Source organism: Lissotriton helveticus, chromosome 11 (assembly GCF_964261635.1).
Source record: "Lissotriton helveticus chromosome 11, aLisHel1.1, whole genome shotgun sequence".
NCBI lineage: Eukaryota > Metazoa > Chordata > Amphibia > Caudata > Salamandridae > Lissotriton > Lissotriton helveticus.
Genome location: NC_136072.1, coordinates 1007129879 through 1007154696, shown reverse-complemented (window position 1 = coordinate 1007154696; position 24818 = coordinate 1007129879). Strand labels below are relative to the sequence as shown.

Below are 24818 nucleotides of genomic sequence, written 5' to 3'. Positions count from 1 at the left end.
ACTGACAGGTCGTTCTGACATTGTCATTGGTAATCTTTCTAGTTTTTCAATGCTCAAGATTGTATAATCAGCACCCTTTTGCGCCATACCGATTTGTCTATCAGTAAGGTTAAAGATTTGGAATAGTGACGTTGTGTTGATTAAACGCCAAGGCACGTAGCCTGAACGCAGATTTTGTAACGTCCAGCCAAGCTGTACAATGGAACGCAATTGTGACTGACCATGTTGTAATAACAGTAAGTCTTGCGATAATATATCGATTGCTGAAGACACAATGCTGCCCAATGAAAAAATTCTGGAGGACAGAGTCATTAACCCATTGTCCACTACAGAAAGTGATTTTTCCAAATTGATACGGTCAATTTCCCGTATTCTTTCTGCTGTCTCAATTTGAGTAACCTTCCAGGCCTCATTGTATGCTGCATATACAGAGGCTGCTATGAAACGCTTTTGACGCTGTTTGCGTGGTCCCAGTATGAAATCACGCAAGTCAGCACCATCAGTAAGTAAAGTTAGGTGTTGCTTAATTTCAGGCAGTGTGGAAGTCTGTAGCCATTGAAGGCATAATTTGCCCACACTGTAGGTTGTTATTATCCCTGGGTGATGTCTTTGGGGATATCTAGGGTCTGGCCTGGTCATTTTGAAACCCTGTGTTTTATTCAGGAATCTATCTTGACAGTAATTTGTATCTGTGGGCCAGATCAACCATTGTTTCCAATCAGGATGTGTTCTGTTTTGGTTTATTATATGGTTTACGTCTATCTCTTCATCTGTATCAGAGCTATTGCTAAACATTGTTGGCTTTGGAATAGACGGTTTAATTAAATCTTTGATTTTGGCTAAGCCAAGACAGGTGGTTTGTTGAACAGTGTCATTTAAAAATATCATTTGTTCTGGGATCATGCAGGCTCTAAACAAAGCTTCTATACCCTGTACTTGCCATTCTTTTGTACCCCAAACACTTTTCAAATCAACATTTTTGTCCCAATAATCAAATCCAAAAGTATTCATTTTTTCAAAGAACGAATCTGAATATATCAATTTTGTGTTGGTTATCATGGTTTTCATCCCTGTCTTGTTTGACAATTTAAAATAAAATGTTTCAGCATTACTTATGTTAAAACCTGAAAAATATGAATATTTGTCATATACGGTTCTAGAGCTTCCTTTTGGAGGTGTAGCACAATGTTCCCATTGATTATAACTTAAAACATTTCTAGGTTGTGCAGATTTATGTAAAAAATGGTTACCATAATGGTTATAGCAATACATACTATCATAATTTGTAGAACCTTGCAAATAATCATGTTTTGTAAATTTAGCAGACATTACTAAGTCAGACATCATGTTGTTAATACTTTCGAAGTCCCAATCATCAGCAAATGAGTTTGGTTTTGCAAAGTCACTCAAGGAGATCTTGATTTGGTGTGGATATTTCAGGATCTCGACCGGACCATAAATTTCATAGTCAGTGTTGTCCCAGGCTACCCCACCAGGTATAGGATTGGCTGTGAAGTTGGCTGAAGAAAGTTCTCTTTTCTCGACGTGTGAAGATGTGTGTGGTTTGAGGACCAAGTTGATGTTCTGACTTGCTGTGTCCATTTTAGCATATTTTCCCTCAATGAAGCGTCCCAAAGTAAATACCATGATGAGCCAAAGTATGAGGATAAATGCGCCAAAACCCACCCAAAATTCAATCCATGGAGAAACCAGATATGTTTCTTTCAGTTGTTTCAAAAGTTCCTTCGCTTTGTCTTTAAAGGATTTTGATGATGGCTGTGTCTTTGATTCACTGAAGCCGTCAGAGGAATCATTGAAGTTGATGAAGTAACCGGATGCAGTTCTGTCAATTGTTCCAATTGGTTCAGGATTTCTGTTTTTTGCATTTTCACTTGGTACTTCATTGTAGATTGGTGTGTCTCTGCTAAATGTCTTTATTTGGGTTTTAAGAGGTCTGAGTTCTATTGCATTGTTGCATAGTCCTTCTTGTTCTTCGTTAGGCGTTTCGAATGTGATGAGCCTTTTTGTTAGGACCTCTGTGCTGGTAGCAAACCTTGGTGTTCTGCTACTTATTGGGAGTCCACTTGGCCTACTGTTTGTTATCGGCCACATGTTGTGGTTTTACCAGGTCGATGGATACAACTCGGTTCTCCTTTTTACCAGCAAGTGGCGGTAGTACAACTGATCTTGTCCCGTTGACAGACAAGACAGGAACTGCTTTTCTGTAAGAAGGCCCAAATTCCTTCTTTACCGCGATCTTCTCCCTGACTAGATCCCCGACTTTTGGAATCCAGACAGGTCTTGCTGGGACAGGTGGTGATTCTTCAGTGGTTGTTGGCTGTTGTTTCAATTGTATGTTGCTCAGGTCTTTTCTTGTTTTGTTTAAGTCCTGCAAAATAGCCAAACGGTCTTTGACATCAAAGGTTTTTTCTATTACCACTGAAGTCTGACTATCAAGGTCAGAGATCAACATCCTAGTTCCGAATAATAATTCGTACGGACTGAATCCCTTCAGAGAATTTCTTGGCAAGTTATTTAGACTACGTTGGACACTTATTAGATGTTTGACCCACCCAGCTCCCGAACCTAATATCCTTTCTATTATAGATTGCTTTCTGCCTTGGTTTTTTCTTTACACCATCCCGTACCCTCAGGAAGGAAGTGAGAAGATTCCCGCTGGGCTGTGCTCATTTGGCCATGTTTCCCCCCAGGCTGGTTTGCCTGAGTGAAAACAATGGTCAAACGTAACATGCTCTTAGCGTATATGCCAATTAGACTCGCAAATCTTGTATAATAGTCCGGACGTCAGCCGAGTGCTGGTGATCTACATTATAAGTGGAAACTAGCCTGTATATGTTAATCGCAAGCCATTCTTTTTGCTGGTAATATTATCTGCCTTGATACGACGAGGTATTAAACTGCTTCTCTCCCCACTGCGATCTCTGTTGCAGTTTGGGCAGTTTTTTACAAACATGGTGTAGTGCAGGCTCATGCCTGGCCACCAGTACCGTGATTGTAATTCTTCCAGAGAATCTTTTAATTTAAGGTGTCTGAGACCCTCGCCCATGTGTGCGTCTGCGATTAACAAGTTTCTCCTGTCCATGTTTGGAATTACTCTATCCCCCACTCCAGGGATTCGAGCAAAAGGGACGGAGTTTGCATCGATTATGTATGTATAATTGAGTGGATAGTTGATCGGTAACGCTGAGCAGTCGCCTTTTGATGACGTTTTCACCGCCAGCATTGTTTCACCGTCAATGTATTTTAATGTACGCTTTTTTCGATCTACGGGAGCCGGTTTAGTGGCTGCCGCTGCGGCTGCTTCAGCCAATGAATTCCCCACAACGTGAACGCCATCACGCTGATGACTCAGTGAGTGTGTCACGTGAGTCTTTGGTAGTTCTTTTTGTAAAAGAGCTATTTGTTCCCAGAGCAGTTTCTGCTTTATTGGTGCATCTGTGTCATCTTTGTAACCGTTCTGAATCCATGTCTGCAAATCCTTGTTATATGCTTTGACGCAGTAATATGAATCTGACACTATAAGCGTCGGGAATTCGCGATCCGCATTATCTAGCGCCATTTTCAAAGCTATTATTTCAGTTTGTAGTTCTGAATTAGTTTCTACTGAGTGTGACTTTGTTAATAGAGGTCTTAGTTTACCTCCGCGCCACACTTCTTTTGTAATCTCACATGTGGGGTTGTATGCTTGTTCTCCCCAAACGGAGGGTTGAGCATGTCCGTCTGTATAGATTACACAGGCGTAATGTCGTAGAGGCAGAATGTCGATTGGCAGAGGATACGTCTTTTCATATTTTAGATTTTTTAATTCTTCAAGTTCTGGATCAAAGTAGTAGTATACTTTGTCCGTTGTGATTGAATTCACCCATTGTATCCATTCCGGATTCAATGTTGTTGTTGGTAAATTACAAGGTGTTGTTAGTGCCTCAAAGGCTGATTCTGCTGTTCTGACTGTGATATGTCTACCGTCAGCTATGTCTTTTTCTCTAGCTATTGCGGTTTGAACTGCACGAATTATTTTTTCTGTATTACTGAATTTCTGTTCAGCTTCTGTATACAAGTGTGATTTGAATGCAATTGGTACCTTTTCTCCCTCATTAGAGGTCAGGTATGTGAATCCGCATCTCCCTGGGATAACTCGGATCACAAGGTTGCGTGTGTTATCACGTGTTTCTAATTTTGTTTTAATTAGCATGTCTGTTTGTAAGGATCTCAAAATTTCTGTGTGTGTTTGAGTCCAATTGGATCTTTTAAAGTCTGGTTTAATTAGATCATAAAGGGGTTTGACCCTTTCTGCGTAATTTGCAATGTATGTTCTTCCGAAATTTAGGAAGCCTAGAATTGACTGTAGGTTTTTTAGTGTTTTAGGAGCTTGGATTACGGCACATTTCTCTAGGAAATTGTCTGCCAGGCTTTTGCCTTCACTTGATAACTCATATCCTAAGGATAGGACCGTCAGATGGGCAATTCTGGACTTTTTGAAGTTGAATTTGTAACCCTCTGCAGCGAACCCAAGTATTATGGTGTTCACCCTTTTCAAGTGAGTCTCCAAGTCATCATCTGTTAAGTAAATGTCATCGACATAAGATAATGCTTCATCATCATATAGTTGTAGTAATTCTGTTACTCTCGCTGAGAATACCCCCGGGCTGTTCTTGTACCCCTGGGCTAACCGACAGAATTGCTTTTGAGTGCCATTTACTGAGAATGCAGTTAAATATCTGCTCTCTGGTGCTATGTTTTGACAAAAGAATCCATTGGAGATGTCCAAGGTTGTTTTGTATTTTTTGCGCACTATGTTATTCATTAGTGCAGCACTGTGTGAGTTTTGCACTGCAAAGGTTTTGCAACATGTGTTAAGGTGTCGGTAATCCAAAACTAGACGATATGAATTGTCTGGTTTGGAGACCGGAAACAAAGGATTGTTCATTTGTGAGGTGCAAGTTTCAATCACCCCCTGGTATTCTAGCTGATCTAGTATTTCATTTACCTGTTTTTTAGCTTCTTGCTTAATTGGGTACTGCCTTTGTGCAGTAGGTTGTGATTTTAACTGGATTTTGTGAGGAGGAGAATCCTCATCCCATCCTACATGATTTTTATATAAAGCAGGTGCTAAGGCCACTGCCCACTTTCTAGCAAGTGTGTATTTTTTATGAATCGGTATTTGATTCGAGAAGGCAGGCATAATTACTTCTTCGCCATGAGGGCACTCCCTGACAAACTCTGGTGGCCAGTCTTTTTCAGCGAGAAGGATGTCATAGCCTTTGGAGAGGTTATCCCAAAATAGTCCCCTAATTTTCCTAGTCTTATCTCCCTCTATACGTAATGTTATCTCGTATATCTTGTGGGGCTTGCTAACTCTGGTGTCTGCAGTTTCCACTTGAAGGTATTCATTCGTGTCCACTGTCTCCAGATGATTCATAAGGACTTTGCGAGCTATGCTCACCTCTGCTGCGCTGTCTAGCATTGTCTGAGCCCATTCTCCGTTTTTCAGTTGTGTCCTCAGTATTCTCGGCATTTTTAACTACCTTGATACTGGCTACCTTCTTTTTTGGAAATTGTAATTTCTTTTTTAGCTGAGCAGGTTCCTTGTCTTTGGACTTGGCGTGCTCTTCTGATCGTCCTCTTCTTTCCGATTTCTGCGAGGAATTCTGAAAAGATTGAGAGGGACGTGTATCAATGTCTTGATATCTATCAGGTTTTTTAATATTATCCCTATTTCTAAGGTTATATCTATTCCCCGAGGGGTCACTCTGCGGTGACCTCTGTCTTTGGTTTGGAGATTTCTCTCTTCGCCTTGGAGACCTTTCTCGGGACTGGAATTTCTTTTCTTTAGGATTGGATTGTTTGTTTCCATCCCAGTTCTTTTTTGGTGAATTATTATTATTAAAAAATATTTTTTCTGGACTTGTAGTCAGTTGCGGTTTTACTGATATTCCACCTAGACTATATCTGCCTAGTTCTTCATAGGATTTTTCTATGATTCTTGCAATTTCAGCTGGTTGGTCTGCTATATCTGTCTCTTTTAACCTCTGGCGGATCGCCACATTTGCTGCTTCACCTTTTATGTTGGCTAGTAATATAGCCGAGACCTGCTTGAAGTCTTTCAGCAATTTCATACCAAGAGTTAAAGCAGGTTCTGGACCGTATTCATCTTGAATTTGTTTTAGCACATCTGGTATTACCGAAATGGATGGAACACCGTGCGTTTTTGTGTAGATGGAAGCAAAGACTGTACCCCAAGTGTCACAGTCCTCAATGTGTGGTGCGATTCCCATTGGGAGACATATAGTCAGAATCCTGTGTTTTTCTAATGGGGTGGTGTCAGGAAACACCGCCTCTATTTGGGTAATTTTCTGTGCCAACCAGAATGGTATCTGTTCCCGTTTAGCTGGAACTTTACCTAGGCAGGATTGGATGTTCTGTGGTGTAATTTTGTTTGTGTTCCCCTGGTGAGGGGTCAGCTGTGGAAGTTTAATCGCTGGCTGAATTGTTGAAGTCCGCATTACATACTGAACTAATTGTCTATGAATTTTTAGTAGTTGTTTTAGCTGTATTAACAACTCTGCTGCAGGCATTCTTTCGATGTCTGGATGTGGTGTGTATCCGGCTAAGACCGGCCACGTTGCTCCTGGTCTACCTAAAGGACCGAGCCTGGTGATGTGATTATTATGTTTTAGGGCGCCATCAAATAAGAGCAAATGCTCTTGGAATTTGAGTGGTACTTCCACCTCCTCGAAAGGAGTGTATGTTTCAGGAGGTTCCTCTACTTTGTAATAGTGGAAGTACTTTGTTACAGCATTTGCTGCTGGAAAATGTATCCATGAATAGTATACCTCTGTCTGCCGATATTCGTGTGCCTCAATTACGAATATGACTGTGCCACCTCTAGGTGTCAGTCCATTTTCTATAAGTTTTAAGGTTATAGATCTCCTTTTAATGACCGGAATGAGTATTATATCCGCGTCTGCTGCTTGCATGGTAGCATCAGCATCTGCGAGTTCAGTTGCTAATCTAACTGCCTCTCTTTCTTCTTCATTTTCTGACATTTTACTGTCCTGAAAGTTATTTTGTTTGTTTGCAGATCAGGTTTCTTATGGAAACAGAGATTAGATGCACAATATTTTGGAACTGTTTATCCTTCAACGTTGACTTGACCAAGAACCATACATAGGAGTTCCCTCCTGCGAGGTTATTGGAGGATATAACCTTTCACCCACTCCAGACGTCTTTGGAGTATTCGGGAAAAGGGGTCTGAGTGAGAAAGCACGACTGAGTTACTCTAAATGTCTTACGTTAGTTTTATCGCCCTTTCCAAACGCGTTGGGCGCCATGTAGTGTAGCTCCTATTTTCCCAATAGGCTCTGCGCATTGGAATAGTACCTACAGCAGTAAAGGCCTAGGCCAGACGTTAACTAGGTCTACTACTGTCGATACTAGACTTAATTTTTGGGTTTGCCAGCTAAGCTCAGAGTTCGCTAGAAACTTTCTCGAATGTTCAAGGAAGGAATTAACTCCCCTGATTAGACAAGAAGGGATTTAGTTTCTGACAACCATAGAACATGACAACTTTGCTCTCCCCTAATCAAGAGTCAATCTCGAGAGTCGTGTGAGCACAAGGCAATTATTTTACTCAGTCAGTACGTGCATTCTTAGTCTCATCAGAATGTAGAGAAAAGGAAGAGACGGGCGTGTTCAATAAAAGATGTTATTTATTGATCAGTCTCTTTTCTCATACATGAGAAATGGATCGATATTATTGCAATACTTATAGTTAAGTAAAGTGCATACATTAAAAGCAAGAGTATAAAATAATACTGTAAAAACATTGATATGGTTTCTGAGCCATATGATGTTTAAAATGATTAAAATATATTTACATACACATATACATTTGACTAAACGTACTCAACTGGTGTTTCTAAATACGCCTACCCCGTGTACCTGACCTAAGTCTAATGCGTGGGCGGGAATAGAAAGTTACAGTTTAAGTTAAGTTTGTTTTTGCCAAGTGAATAACTAAAGAATTCTCTGTGAGGGGTTATTCAGTTCTGTACCTGGAAGTTAGGATGAATGAGGAATGGTATCTCTTTCTCTGCTCTCGATATTCCAGGCTGCCTGCGAGGGCTGCCCGAAAGCGCCGGTGCTGGGTCTCTCGGCTTGAGATAGCAGTGCGTCTCTCAGCGCGTCAGGAAGGCGGGGCTGCTGCCAGCGGGGTCTGCTTCTGCTCTCGGCTTCGGCAAGTATGGCTGCTCCGTCTTGTCACCACGCGTGTGTTTGCATAGGGCAAGATCGGCAATATTTATACCTTAAAGGTGCCGAGATTGACGTAAGGATGGACATAGATACGTCAATAAAGATGTCATACGACTTGCTCGTTAGCACATTCTTTACTAAAGTTCTCTGTGAAATCAAAACAATGGCCGCACGGATTATCCAGGTTGTCATAGGTTTGATTTGTTATGAGAACGTCGTATGCCTTATCAGGGGCTGGAGGAATGTCGCTTTGTCTAATTAGATCTCAAGCGTTATGACCTAATCAGATAACACGTTCCTGTGCCGTAGTGTGACTGCGTCAGATAACGGTATCTGCATCATGGGGGCTTTTCTTGCCTCATGGGCTGACTGTTAGTTAACTTGATAGTTAGTTTAACCAGAATAGGGTCAGGAATAGGGGGACTGATTCAGAACCTATAGAAATACACGACAATGCGGAGATCGTCTGTTATCGACAGCAGGGCCGATTCAGTACTATAATTCGGCCTAAAACCAGACTGAGAGGGATCCAAACTTCCAGATTGTTCATGGAAGTTGGAGAGATGTTTGTTTACATGCTTTTCGATGAGCTTACCCAAAAAAGGGAGCAGGGAGATGGGTCTGAGATTGGACAGATTAGTCCACGGGACAGAGGTGTTCTTCCTAATGGGTCTGACCAAGGCTTTTTTCCACTCCCGAGGAACACAACCCGTGTCAAGCGAGAGATTGACATGGCTCTGGATCTCAGGACCCAGCACTCTGCCTACTACACCCATGATTCGAGCAGGGATCTGATCGGACGGGTTTCCGCTTTTTATGTGGTCAATCAACCCTCCACTTCCGTCAAAGTTATCTTGGGGAATGTGGAAAGAGTGAGCTGATCAGCACCTCCTATCACCCGTGAAGAGACAATACATGGGTCTATTGATGGATTGGACGCCAAGATTTTCCCATAAATATTGTCAATCTTCTCAGTAAAAAAGCCTGTGATGTCGTCACACAGTTGTTGTGACGATACATCTATACTTTCACATGCCACAGGTTTCAGAAAGGTGTTTAAAATCTGGTATAGTGCTTTAGGAGCATTGCCTGCCTCTGAGTTGCGAAGTAATGTGATTCTTACAAGCAACTTTGATGGCTTTATGGTAACTGCTCAGTGCTATCTGATATCTAGATTTGTCCGCTTCTAGATGTGACGTTCTCCAGGCTTTCTCAAGTTTTCTGGCGGATTGTTTAAGAACCCGTAGATCTTCAGAAAACCAGGCTTCCTGTTTTTGAGCAGGTCGTTTTTTAAACAGTTTAAGCGGAGCAATCGACTCTACCGCTGTATGGATGGCCTGTTCATATTTACATAGGGCCGAGTCAATGTCATCCGTGAACTCGAATTTAGGGGCAACATATTTCTCCTTAAAAACTTCCTGCGATACCTTGTGCCATTGTCTCCGCTGCAGCGGAATCTGCAGAGAACGGTTAAAAAAGGCATCTTGTATAGGTGTAGAAAATTCAAGAATAAAATGATCTGTCCAACTGACCTGTTTTGGCTGGAAACATTTGATAAGAGTGGAATTAGAAAGAATCAGGTCTAAAGTGTGCCCTGCCTGATGGGTGGGTCCGATATTACACTGTTTCAGACCAAGTAGAGAAAGATCATTTAAAAGGGATTGTGCTTCCACATTATCTTTTATCTCGCTATGAATATTACAATCTCCAAGCAGTAGGAAGTCTTCATCCAAGTTAACATAGGGAGCTAGTACTTCCACTAAGGCATTGGTAACTCTTAGGTGGGGCCCGGGGGGCGATAAACTAACGCCCCTCTCCTAGAGGTCTTGGCAGAGGTGCCCATCTTAAAAATCATCATTTCTAGATCAGGGTTACTATATTGATCCAAAATAGAAATGGCTATGCTGCATTTATGCACAATGGCTATGCCCCCTCCTCCTTTGGTGGGCCGATCCATTCTAACTATCTTATACCCTTCCGGAATCCCCAGAGTAATGACCAGGATAGAGTGGGGTTTAAGCCAGGTCTCAGTAAGAAAACAGAGATCAGGTTGGTAGGTGGAAATAACATCCCAGACCTCCGTATGGTGTTTAGGTAGAGATCTGACATTGCACAGCAAATTTCTCCAAACCGGTCAAGTATCTACAATGGCTTCTGGAATAATGTAGGGGGGTACTATAGTGCTGGAAGGACAGTCTATTAGAGCTTGAAAATAACATTGTCTGCATGAGAAAGGCCCCTCTGGGGGTGTGTGCTCCTTAGTCCTACATGTATTCTTTATGTTGACCCCTATGTCATGCAGCACTTGGGAGGTATAACTCGCCCTGTTTCTGAGTGTGTGGCTTCCTTTCCTTATATTTAGAGCCATAGCCCCTGGCCCGGTCCTGTCGCGGACGGGCGCAGACGGGCTTCTCTTAGGCTTGTCTTTGGCGCACTCTTTGGCGCTCCCCTGCGCGCGATCGCTGCGCGCTCACTCTGATAGAAAGGCTAAATAGCCCTGACAGTCAGAAGGCTAGAGCGCTAACCGCTCGTGTAGGGGGAGGTCCCTGGCTCTGCCTGTCCCGCCCTCCGCTCTACGGTACTGGTTACCGAGTCGGACCGGGGCGGGCAGGCTGCAAAGACGAGCACAGGCTTCCTTAAGTAAGTGAGAACCTCAAAACACCTTCAGCAAGCGAAGTCTAATAATCGGTATTTTAGCTAGCAATATTAGGTTGCACACAGTTAAAAATGCGGCGATAATAATAATAAAGGCACTTAAAAATTTTAAAAGCGTTTTAAAATTTCATGCAGAACATAGGTATGCTAACAGTGTCAGTAGTTAGAAGGGAAAATCAACAATTCTACCACTGAGCTCCAAGCGGGTTAGGAAGACACTGCCACCGTCCTCCCTACCGCTTCAAAGTTACCCCTCAATTTTGTGTTCTAAAGTTTGAATTCCCAGTTTATGTAATGGAACTTGGATCCATTTCTTATTAGCCAGTAAGAGGGCTGGACAAGTACATAAGAGGTGTAATATGGTTTCCTTTTATTACCTGTACCACATGGATAAACGTTTTGAGAAACAATTAGTTTGCTCTACCTAATATGAAATCCCGAGATGGTAACAGACCAAGTTGATATTTCATTTTTTTTTATAAACTTTTTTTTTATTTACAGATTACAAATACAAAAACACAAAAAGAAAGAAACATTTGGCATCTCACCAGGCTTTCTCAAGTTTTCTGGCGGATTGTTTAAGAACCCGTAGATCTTCAGAAAACCAGGCTTCCTGTTTTTGAGCAGGTCGTTTTTTAAACAGTTTAAGCGGAGCAATCGACTCTACCGCTGTATGGATGGCCTGTTCATATTTACATAGGGCCGAGTCAATGTCATCCGTGAACTCGAATTTAGGGGCAACATATTTCTCCTTAAAAACTTCCTGCGATACCTTGTGCCATTGTCTCCGCTGCAGCGGAATCTGCAGAGAACGGTTAAAAAAGGCATCTTGTATAGGTGTAGAAAATTCAAGAATAAAATGATCTGTCCAACTGACCTGTTTTGGCTGGAAACATTTGATAAGAGTGGAATTAGAAAGAATCAGGTCTAAAGTGTGCCCTGCCTGATGGGTGGGTCCGATATTACACTGTTTCAGACCAAGTAGAGAAAGATCATTTAAAAGGGATTGTGCTTCCACATTATCTTTTATCTCGCTATGAATATTACAATCTCCAAGCAGTAGGAAGTCTTCATCCAAGTTAACATAGGGAGCTAGTACTTCCACTAAGGCATTGGTAACTCTTAGGTGGGGCCCGGGGGGCGATAAACTAACGCCCCTCTCCTAGAGGTCTTGGCAGAGGTGCCCATCTTAAAAATCATCATTTCTAGATCAGGGTTACTATATTGATCCAAAATAGAAATGGCTATGCTGCATTTATGCACAATGGCTATGCCCCCTCCTCCTTTGGTGGGCCGATCCATTCTAACTATCTTATACCCTTCCGGAATCCCCAGAGTAATGACCAGGATAGAGTGGGGTTTAAGCCAGGTCTCAGTAAGAAAACAGAGATCAGGTTGGTAGGTGGAAATAACATCCCAGACCTCCGTATGGTGTTTAGGTAGAGATCTGACATTGCACAGCAAATTTCTCCAAACCGGTCAAGTATCTACAATGGCTTCTGGAATAATGTAGGGGGGTACTATAGTGCTGGAAGGACAGTCTATTAGAGCTTGAAAATAACATTGTCTGCATGAGAAAGGCCCCTCTGGGGGTGTGTGCTCCTTAGTCCTACATGTATTCTTTATGTTGACCCCTATGTCATGCAGCACTTGGGAGGTATAACTCGCCCTGTTTCTGAGTGTGTGGCTTCCTTTCCTTATATTTAGAGCCATAGCCCCTGGCCCGGTCCTGTCGCGGACGGGCGCAGACGGGCTTCTCTTAGGCTTGTCTTTGGCGCACTCTTTGGCGCTCCCCTGCGCGCGATCGCTGCGCGCTCACTCTGATAGAAAGGCTAAATAGCCCTGACAGTCAGAAGGCTAGAGCGCTAACCGCCTGTGTAGGGGGAGGTCCCTGGCTCTGCCTGTCCCGCCCTCCGCTCTACGGTACTGGTTACCGAGTCGGACCGGGGCGGGCAGGCTGCAAAGACGAGCACAGGCTTCCTTAAGTAAGTGAGAACCTCAAAACACCTTCAGCAAGCGAAGTCTAATAATCGGTATTTTAGCTAGCAATATTAGGTTGCACACAGTTAAAAATGCGGCGATAATAATAATAAAGGCACTTAAAAATTTTAAAAGCGTTTTAAAATTTCATGCAGAACATAGGTATGCTAACAGTGTCAGTAGTTAGAAGGGAAAATCAACAATTCTACCACTGAGCTCCAAGCGGGTTAGGAAGACACTGCCACCGTCCTCCCTACCGCTTCAAAGTTACCCCTCAATTTTGTGTTCTAAAGTTTGAATTCCCAGTTTATGTAATGGAACTTGGATCCATTTCTTATTAGCCAGTAAGAGGGCTGGACAAGTACATAAGAGGTGTAATATGGTTTCCTTTTATTACCTGTACCACATGGATAAACGTTTTGAGAAACAATTAGTTTGCTCTACCTAATATGAAATCCCGAGATGGTAACAGACCAAGTTGATATTTCATTTTTTTTTATAAACTTTTTTTTTATTTACAGATTACAAATACAAAAACACAAAAAGAAAGAAACATTTGGCATCAAATCGGCATCTGTAGACATATTGTTGACATGATCAATGACCTATAGGGCAAAGGGTGGCATCCGGGAGGGAAATGTACAGTGGGGAAACGAGAAAATCAATTAGAATCATACCACAGTGAGGGAAGAATCCGGGTACACTACTAAAATCTACTGCCTATATTACTAAGGTCAACTCTCCTGCCCCCCATCGTGTTCAGACCCACCCAGCAGTATCCAATCCACTCCCCTCCTCGCTGTCGGTTGCCTCTTGTGAAGAGGATCCCCCCTCTGCCAATCCAAGTTAATATTTCATTAATTTAAACTGAAGGTAAACTGGGAAACTGGCTCCTATGTAGAATTTCCCTTGGACATAAATATAGGAGTTTATACTCATATCTCGCTGCAATGGAACTATTGATAGGTTCTAAATTTCTTTTGCAAGGTATTTAACATAAAGCCTAAGAAATTTGACTTAAGTTTTAGGACTGATGTATGTTGTCTAAAGCGAGCTCGTTCATCTAATAGTATGCCATGTGTGGAGAGAGGGAGTTTTGATGCTAGTTCACCGCTCTCCACCAAACAGTAAACAAAGGAATAGCAGTGGTGCAGGCCTACTAGTTACGTAGTAATCCCCATCCCTTTTGCTCCATCCTGATACTTCTTAAGCGAATGCCAATAACAAACTCAGTAGGTACCTAGCAGCATTCTCCAAGATTAAGAGAACAAGGAGACATTGAGAAGTGTTGTTCGCATCGAATATCACACATTTAGTAAAGTCAATTTAAATGCTGGTCTCCAGAGTTAGACAAAGTTATAATAAAGAGGAACCACTAACAGGCGTCTTAGTATTGAAAACAATATTTCTTTATAAAAGTCAACAGAACTCGAAATCATTGCCTGATATTGAGCACAAAACTGTTTTTATTAAAGGTAATATGATTGTTAAGTCACTCTGTTTAGTAATGTTCATAGATATATATTAGTGTAAGATGGTGCGCAATCTCTTTAACAAAGAACTCTTGTTTTGCAGATTGAAAGAGCGGGGAGTCACATTCGTTCTTAAGAAGGTGGAGTCATTTCAGGAAGTAAGTTAGAAACTGAGTTTTGGAAAATTTTCAGAAAATAACGTTCCCCCTTATAGCTTGATAAAACAGCTGGGATGTCGAGGAGAGGTATACTAGTAAAAGAGTATCTTCATTTTTATTACAATGTCTGCAGAAAAAGATGAGCTCAACAAAACAAGGTTATCATGGGTGGATTTAAAGCATGAATGCAAACAACCTCTTACTTTAATACATTGTACAAGTAGTACCAATACAGTGACAGCAGTTATGGGTGATAAACCTTGTCATTTGCATGAAAATGCACTTTCTTCGGCTGTATACTGTCTCTAACACATCGAATCCTGCACAGAGTCAACACACAAAAGGTAAGCAAGGATTTCTGATGCCTGGGCCCACCCCCTTGGCATACTACCTTCTAAACATGATAGCCAAAGCGAACACAAATTGCCGCTTAGTCCAGGTGCCTACCTGAAACCTTTAGATTTATCACCACAATATAACCCCACCTAAACAACCATCTCTTAGCAAGGAAGTATCACGCTATCCACCTTGGAGCAGGTAGTCTTTACCCACCACCCTATATGAAGAAACTTGACAATTCTGGCCCAGTTAACTATCCTTCTTACTGTGCTAAAGCAAAATGTTGTATTCCTTTGCCATTCCTTTCCTAGTCAAGCATCTGCCCATCTTTGGAACCAAGGCTCCTTAAATTTGCTTTGCAGAAGACAGTAGTAGGAAGGGCAGGCATCTCAGTGGTACTTTTCACCACAGCCTACCATACCATCCGACAGAGATTCCTTAATGTAACAGGGCTTAGCAGCTGCCCTTTAAGGGGGTTGCCTTGTTTTGCCATGTTGTAAGCAGTGTTTGACATTAGAATCTAGCAGGGTGCCCAGGTCTACAGTACCCCATGGGTTGATGCTATTTTGATTGATGTACAGATTCTGCATCTAACCACTGGGGAACAGTATTCACCCTATGGAGTGCCATCTCCTGCAAAACATGGGTACTATCTAAGTCTTCACAGAAGTGCCCCATCAGACTAACAGTTTATCTATCTTATAGATATGTGTTTAGGAAGCAGAAACATTCTTAGCTCAGACTGGATCTGAATTGAGATAGTGGCTGTGGAGTTAAAAAGTGTGCTCCCGAGGTATGTCTTAGAAAAAGAGCATGGTATTCCCCGTAACAAACATATACACTCTGTCATAAATCCCAGCAATCAGCAGCTCAGAATGCTGAAAAGTTCAAACTTTTTTGTGTTCTCCAAGAATTGTATACCACTGTTGTCCACTTGTGGTGTCCTATTGCTAAGGACAACTTCCGGCTCTTGCTGATGATTAGAATGAAGCATCTTAGGATATCGCCGGTTTGCTATGCCTAATATGATTAATGCCCCATGCATGCTGTACTCCCAGGCCCCCACATTGGGAAAATAAAAATCACCCTTGTCTTCTCAGAGCTGTCAACAAAGTACTTTCCACTTAAAATGGTGTCTGCATATTTAAGATCCCAACTAGGCCTCTGTATTGAGGGGAACCTAGAAATGTTGGCTTTGACATGCAAGGTAGTTTTTAAAAGAAAATACTTTTTTATTCCCATTTTAAACATAAATAACAATAAAAGCTTGTATATTACTCATGCACATCTCACTGTAGAGATTACATTATAATATCAGAAATACTGTCCAGGTGCGCTGTGAAGTGCACATAGAATATCACCAGTAATGGAGGGAAGCCTCAGGTATAGGGCCCCCGCATAGAGGCAGGTGTTAGTGCTCATCCTGCTCCAAGTGAGACAGGAGCGTCCGCACCACTCAGTCATTGCAGTGCTGTATGAAAGAGTTTGTCACTACAGCGACGTCACACCTCTTGGCCACACAGCTTGGCACCCTTACCTGCAGGTGCTACACAACCTATAATATAGGAAAACATCTAGGGTGTGCATGCCGTTTGCTTGAACGGCCTGCAGTTGGACGGAGGAGCCTCCTGGGTAAAGGTCGCCCATCACCCGTAACTGCATGTGGCTCACCTATTCACAAGTGCGCTGTTGAGGAGAGTATAGTTGTTTTTTGGCCAAGGACATCTCTTCCAAATAGAGAACAGCTAGCGGGGACCTTTGGCGGAGTCCATTCCACGTGCCAGCAGCGCAGACAACAGTGTCCAGGCCCTCGAGCGGGGGTGTACAGGGCAGTGTTCAGAGGACAGGTGCAGCACCATGGAACTCGATGCCTGTGTGGGTCTGGATGGATCCACAATTACGCACACTGTGCCTACATTCATTGGTGGTACAGCTCAAGGCTGGGGCCACTGATACCACCCTGGTCAAATGGCAATGCCTGCACCTCCCATGCCATCCTAGACTGTCCCCCGCCTCAAGCAAGTGTTATTAGAAAGGGTCTAAGATGACCAAAAAGGCCCTTGTCAATAGCATTGGGATATATTTACAAAAAGGCAAAATAGTTTCGGTGGTATCACCATTTTGGACATGGCCTACTTCCCAACCAATTAAATTGATAGCTTGAACCAACATGGGATCTGGTCATTCAGCTGCCCAACAGTCTTGAAATGCAAGGCAGTTGTATCCACCAGTAATTTGTTTTTATTTTTTTGTTTTTCTTGTTACAAAAAGTTCACCTCTGGGCTCTGAATTTGCTACTCAGACATTAAATCTATAATCCTTCAAGAATAAGGGTTCATGCTTGGCTGAAGTCCCTCTAAATAGCTAAAAGAGGAAGGTAGAGTCTGTCTTGCTATAAGAGTTCAAAGATAAGGTCCTATCAGACAAAGTACATATTTTTTATTTCACCAATCCGGGGTGCATGGGTGTTGAGCAGAAATTGGGATCTGTTCAAAGCTCTCATTAGAGGCTTGACTATCTCCGTTATGTAAAATCAGCTTTCATAGATATTTCTAATGGTGCATCTATATGTTCTAATATTTTTTTCTGTTTTCTTCACTAAAAGAATGATGGCTGACATGTTGAAATAAAAACACCCACACCTGTTTAATGCACATGCAAGTGACTGTGTTTTAGGGGTCTGTGAGTTGTTGCCCCTTAAAAACATAGACATTGAGACACATTATCATAATTGCGATCCGGCTATATTTTTGCATGATTAAGGAACAGTTTGATGTACCAGCAGCAGGTTGTTTTTAAAGTTGAATTTAAAAACAATATTTCATTCTAAGCAATGATTGAATAGTTTGTACAGATAAAAAAAGTTGTGCGCTTCTTCAGTTCCCCTCCTCAAAAACTGTGAGGCTGTTTCCATTGAGTATCTGGAAACCTGTAACTGCTTGGCTTAATGTATTTTATTTGACCTGCTGTTTTGCTAATGTATGTGTTTGGCTAAAACCAAATACACTTTGAGGAATATGGTGAGTTTTACCTCATTGTTTTTAGCTTTACAGAAACGGTGCTGATGTGATCATAAATTGCAGTGGGATGCGTGCTGGTGAACTGCAGCCTGATCCAAATCTGAAGCCAGGCCGAGGACAGATTATAAAGGTTGGTAGTCCTGGCTGAAATAAACAATGGGGTAGTGGAATCTATAGTAGAAAGAGCACAGCGATGGGCATAGTGAAAAGTAAATCCTGGTCTCGTGAATAAATCAGTAAATGAAGACATTTGCATAGAGCGAATCTGCATCTGCAGCAAAAATCCAGGACCTTGGGGCAATGATTTTGATTTCTTGGGTCAAGGCTACTGTCCCAGCCTTGATGGTTCTGAAACCTATTGAACTTGCATCCTCCTCCTAGTGTCCCAGACTCGCTGTCATATGCAGACCGTCAATAAAATCTTTACCTGGAGTGGGTATAGCATAGGAAATACCTCACAGATGAGATTTGGGTCTCTTACAAGGAGGCCCGGGACCTCCAACGGGGATATTGAATGCCAGCTTAACATGTGGCAGGACATTCTTCCCCCCAGAAGTGTCAGTGGTAACAGATACATATACTTTAAGTTGATGTGTCAGATGCCTCCCTAGGTGGCTTGTAGATCAGGGGTCTCTGGTCTTCCAAGGAGTGGCATAATAACATCAGTGTTCTGGAGCTGCGTGTGGTCCACCTAGATCCTCAAGAGGCTTCTACCTTCCATGTAGGGCAGGTTGATGCAGGTGCTAATAGACAATATGGCTGCAACAAGCAGGGCAGAGTGAAGCCTCATGCCTTCTTGGCTGGAGGCTACTGGGTTATGGTAGTGACTGGATTTCACAAGGTCTGCATACAGTGAGTCACCTTGTGGGGTCGGTCAACACCAGGTAGGATGAGCTTAACAGGCGCAAATGGCATCTGCATGCAGAGGGGGCACGGGGTATCTTCGTACGGTCAGAATGCTCTTGGTAGCTCTTTTCACTACCTCTAAAATCCCCAATGTCCCATCATTTGCGCCGCCGAATTTCCTCTCTAGTGGTCTCTATGAGACATTTTCAGTAGTAGTCCTGTTTCTAATATTCATTTCTACCACTGTTACTTATTCTGGGGACTCTGAGGAAAGTTAGTTGGGACAAGCAAAGATGATTCAGGTGGCACTAGATTGCTCCATAAGGGTCTGATTCTCTGAATTGCTGACCCTCAACATCTGCCCTCCTCTTCAGCTTCCTCTTGGGGAGGATCTGCCGTCCCAGCAGCAAGGCAAATTATTTCATTTGAGCTTCAACAATCTACACCTCAAGGTTATTGAGTGGAACCAGATGAGAAGTTTTAATCTTTTAGGATGTGGTGAATGTCATCCTGCCTGTCCACTGCCTTCCATAAAGCCAATCTACTCAGGATCTTGTTTACGAAATAAATCATGCTGCGAGGAAAAGAAGGTTGATCCTCTGCAGGCTAATTTATCTAATGTCCTCTTGTCTGTTTTATATTTGACCTGGCAAGGTTTTGCTGGGGGCACTCTAAGAGGTTACTTATCAGCCCTTCTGGCCTTTCTTCGGTTGCCTCGTCAGCCCTTTTTATTCATACCCCCACTGGGATATCTTTTTTTGTTAAAGGCCTTTCACATATGTTTCCGTCTGCTCCCTTCATCATGCCGCAGTGTGATCTCAATTTTGTCATCACTTTCCTGGTGTGCTTCTTTCTAGCCTCTGTGTATTTATAACTTGAGGCTTCTTACTCTGACGTCCATGTTTTTCATTGCAATAACATCTGTGTGTCATGTCAGTGAGCTGCAGGCATTTTCAGTCCAGCCTCCCTACTTCCCTGACAATCTGGTGCTTAGGACTCATGCATTCTTTCTTCTGAAAGTTGTGTCACCTTTCTTTGTGGGGAAGTGCATCTCCATCATCACATCCCTCTAAGGAGGAGAGGTTAAGTCGGTTGGATCCACCGCCATCCCTAAGCCTCTACATTGATAGGAGTGCTGAGTGGATGATAAGCTCTTTATTGGATATGTTGATGTGAAGAAAGCGAGGGCAGTTCAAAAACAGACAGTGTCATGATGGATTGTCCTGTGCATCAAAATATATTATGCCTTATCCAGAGAGGACCCTTCTGAGGGCCTTAGGGTTCATTCCACCAGGGCAAAGGCCATGACTAAAACCTTAGCCCAGGGTGTTCCCATTTTGTTGTCTGCAAAGTAATCACATGAACATCTGTACATACTTTCACTAGGCGCTACTTTCTCGTGTGTCAGGTCTACAGGGAGGGTCATTATGCCTTCTTGGTCCTGTTGGACTTCCTGGTGCAAAGTGCACATCTCGGGCCCACCTCCCTGAAAAAGGCATTGGTTTTGTAACAATTTGCATAGTGAGGAATATGAGGTTCGAAGTATCGATCATAAAAATTTTGAGCTGTCATAACTCTCTTTCTGGTGGATACTCTCTCTAATTGTAGATTCCTCTCAGCCTGCCCTCCTCCATGTTTTGTGGGATGGACTTTTAGGAGTCGTGAGGTTCCATGTTAGATTTTACACAATGTCAATGTTTTCTATTTGTCAGTATTGTTCTATATTAGGGGGCACAGAAAAGGCAAATGAATAAACTGATGTCAGCGTGCTGGGATGGCGCCTGTATGTGAATCCAAGTCATCATATCCGGAGCCCGGAAGGAGACACTATAGAATCAATATAAATCCATGTCATCATATCCGGAGCCCGGAAGAAGATGCTACAAAGTTCAAAGGTGCCCCCTGTTGGCTTGCAGGAGCTGTTGCAAGGGTTTTGGATATGGTCTGGCACCTTGGGAGATACATGAGGTGAGGATTCTGTGGTTAGATAGAGTATCCACCAGAAAGAGTGTTTCTGCAGGTAAGTAACTTATTTTTCTTGAGGAAGGAAGGCAAGAATGAGATCGGATGAGCAATTCGAGTATCTTGAGGCAATGGTCTTTTTGAGATTATCTTTAGCTGGATGATTAAAATTATGTCACATGGCAGGACGTTCCTGGAGTTTATGAAGTAGTCAGGAGTTAGCATAGTGGCCTCCACATCCTTCCTGGTAAGCTTGATCTCAGTAGAGAAAAATCATGCAAATTAATAAATTTTTCATGAAACGTAATAGATAACATAGGCCATCATGTTTTTGCAGTAAGTCACAATTTAATCTTGGACAGACATTTCTTCATGTGTTAATTTTGGGCACTTATTGCTTGCATTCACCGTCATCAAACTATCATCTCACAATAACCTGGGATTCAAAGATAGATTTCACCCCATGTGCCCTATCTTGCCAAAATGCTGCTGTAAAGATATTTTTGGCTCTGTGCAATAAGATGCAAATAAGAAAAGCACTACATACATGAAAGAATATAATAAAGACTTAGGGGCCGATTATGATGGCGGACGGACCTGAGTCCGTCCGCCACCATAGAGTAGGAGGGAAACTCCGCATGGCCTGCGGAGTTCCCTCCTGTGCAATTAGGATGTGACCGCTGCACCCGCCGCAATGGTAAAAATGCATACATTGCATTTGTATGCAGAAAGCTGCAGGCACCGTGCGGTGCCTGCCGATTTCTGCATACAAATGCAGGGGGGTACCATAAGTACCCCCTATGAGTACCCCCCACACCCCCTTCACCCAGGGGGCCCGCAACGGGCCCCCGCAGTGAAGTTACACATGCTTTTCCACGGCGGAAAACCCTCCGTGGAAAAGCATTTTTCACAGGCCATCCTAATATGGCTGACGGTGTCTGAGAGACACCGTCACCATATTAGAGCTTTTCTGCCGCTGTTGTAAGCCAACCGTGGCGGACGGAAACCAGGACCCACCAGCCATCCTAATGTGGCGGTGGGTCTTTGGTGGGTCCGCAGAGGATTTTCCGCATCCTCCGGGCTGGCGGTGGCTTCCGCCGGCCCAGAGGATACGGAAAATCCTCCATCGTAATAGGCCCCTTACTTTGTATAAATAAAGACATATTTCATGTGAAACCTAAACATGCCAGTAAAGTGATATGGAATATACTCTTATCATATTTTTAGCTGTAGCCTGCAGCCAATCAGATTGCTAAGGGTACAGAGAGATCATGGGATCTGGCCACTTCCAAATATACACCTTTAGATGTTCTCCTTTCAGTGGTTTGGCAGGATTTCTAAATCTTAGAGACAGATTATGTATAAAAACAGTGATTAAAAACTGGGCAAAACACAGGAATATTCTCTGTGCCATAGTTAGGCAAAACAGGACACGTGTAACATATAGTTGTGAATTCTTTTGAGAAAAAGGTGACAGGTGTATACAAAAGACATGTTTATTTTCTATTCGCCCTTATTCCAAACACTGTGTGTTTTCCATGTTTCCTTTTTTAGGTGGTTGCTCCGTGGATCAAGCATTCTATCTTGACGCATGACCTGGAGACGGGGATTTATACCACACCGTACATTATACCAGGGTAAGAAGTACATGTTGGAGTTTCAGTGTCAAAGCAGTGACGTTTGCTGCTGCCATTGTTTACTGTTGAAGGGGATTAGTGGTTCCCCCGAAAGCTTGTAAGTTAAAGAAATTTGTGCGTGCTGCTCTTGTTGATGTTTTCTGACGCAGTGACAAATAGACAACCTGAGTTTTGGTTAGGAGAGGGAATAGCAGCGACGCTAAGTGCAGCTAGTGGAGTGTTCACAGGGTCCCCACATTGTTGTTGGTGTGTGTGGCGTGATTGTGCCTCGCTTCCAGGGTAAGAACCTTTGTAAGTATGTGATGTGGCCTTATCAGGAGACTTGCAACAGCGAGATGAGCAAAGTCCAGGCAACTCACCATGCCTTAAGCAATGTATGCGACAATAGATAAATACAAAAAACATTCAACTATATCCATTTACGCTTTTATTTACTATCCTTGGAAGAAAAAATTGCTTGCAACAGTCAAGAAATTTGAAACCTTTTGCAGGGCATCCCTATGTAAAGACGATCGCGCATGCTGCCCATCCCCAAAATGCTCAAATGCTTTCTATTTCAAGCAACGCAGATGAAGTGATATGAGGCCTGATGGGTTTCTGGTTGTGTGTGGTTGTATAATATCACTTGCTTCCAGCACCAAGAAGTCACAAGTTGGTGCTGGCTGCATTTTATAAGCCAATAAAGAGAATATAACAGTAATGTTCAGTGCTAACACAGAGCCCATACATACAGTGAAAGATTATGTATAGGGGGGGCTACTGTGGTTGATCCTGATGAGCTAGCTCTCTACCTCCTGGTTATGTAGGAGTGTGCGGGGCTAGGGGGACAAATGGTGATGGACAGGCATGTTCGCAAACACAGGATGGATGAGTAAAACTGCTGGATGAAATCTTGTGTGGTCTGGAATTGAGGGCAAAAATGCACCACGCCTTTGAACATGCTGCAACTTTTTTCAAATGGTAGTCACATGAAAGGCAACATCTGGCAGTCATAAAGTGGATGACTTGTTGCCTGGAGTTTCCAAATGGGCCCCACCTGTTACAAGTTAAAACCCTAGACATCTTGGTGGTCTGCATCTGCATGCAGGCTGGGAGTATAGGGCCTCACGATTGGACAGTTTAGTCATTTCTGAACTTTGCAGTAGAAGAAGGTTGCAGTCACATGGAAGATCTCACCCCACGCCCCAGATGTTTTTCAGATTCCAGGCCGGCAAAACAAGGTAGGCTTCCAAGCACACAAGGGAACATAGCATGAGTGCAGCTTTTCCATGGACTAATCACTCATTAGGCACGGTGTGTACCCCTCACTCACAGAGTGATTGTCAGTTACTAAATAAGTCTTCTTCTTGGACCAATGTGCACCAAGCTATCCACAAGGAGCACTCACTTCATTAACTGGGTGTTTTGAAGCTTTCTGGTGATGTCAGTGGGCAAAGGACATCGGGATCCAAACAGGGACTCATGCCATGTCCCAGTTCCTTGCTTTTGCTAGTAGGTCTATCTTATAGCTTTGCCTGTCCCATTACTGAACCTCTGGCAGAAATATTGCCCACTGAGGGAGCTACATTGGTTGGTGAGTGTATCCCTTCGGCAGCTAAAGTTGCATCAGATCTTTAGTGTTCCTTCTCCAATGTCCTTCGGGACCAATTCAAGTGTAGATCCAGACTCCTGACCAATCTTGGCCTCATTGGCTGACATCATCCTCAGACTAGCCTGGAGCCGAAGGTGACAACTACTTAATATTGTCCCTGAGATCAACCGAGCAGGTTATCCCTATGTCCAAGAGTATGCTGTGTTAGAGATGCAAGCGATATTAGCTGAATGAGGGTGAAGGACTCCCTCTTTGGCACATTATTGCATCCCCAAGATTTTCAAGGGTGACTTCTAAAAGTGACACCATTACACATGCAGCCCATATTCCTCCAAGTTTGAGGATGTAAAGAAAAGCTGTCCTTGTCAGGAAAGGGCTTGGAGAGGTAACTATGCTCCAGATGAAAAGATGACATAGCAACTACGGTTTAAAGAATACAAGAGCTTGATAATCTGAGAAAATCGGGTATTTTACTGAAAAGATCATGTCAGCCACGAATTCTTCTCTGTAACTTTACCAAACAGTAGAGAGCCTTTCCACCCACGCTGTCACTACTAAAATACTGCCCACCCAACAGCTTTGTGATAACCTGGGGACTTACTTTAGAAATAAAGTAGGGGTAGTCTACAGCAACTTTAATCGCATCAAGGAGACTGATCCTTCGTTCCCAGCTGCCACTCCCTTATATTTTAGCCATCCAGCTCTCTGTGACTTTCCCACAATTTCTATTGAACACATGATTGAGCTAATAATTCTCCCCAAGACCAGAGCCCCCACTGACCGTTGCCACACCAAAGTGTTGCAAGATTTAGCCCATTTCTTTGCAGCCCCACTGGCTTTGCTGCTGAACGATGTTTTGAAGTCTGGTTGCTTTTCTGCAGAAT

The 24818-nt window shown here is 42.9% G+C and overlaps 1 protein-coding gene across 3 annotated transcripts in view; it reads left to right on the top strand.

Annotated features, from left to right (window-relative positions):
* The window catches only part of DAO (D-amino acid oxidase), a 219542-nt gene that overhangs the window by 150814 nt on the left and 43910 nt on the right, over window positions 1-24818 (top strand). For all 3 annotated transcript variants that reach the window (XR_013602555.1, XM_078667401.1, XM_078667400.1), the window contains exons 6-8: window positions 14485-14539; window positions 17924-18028; window positions 22261-22343. Coding sequence is in view for 2 of the 3 variants with exons in the window: in XM_078667401.1 (XP_078523527.1) it covers window positions 14485-14539; window positions 17924-18028; window positions 22261-22343 (243 nt within the window). In the remaining variant the exon portion in view is untranslated. The remainder of the gene's footprint in view (window positions 1-14484; window positions 14540-17923; window positions 18029-22260; window positions 22344-24818) is intronic.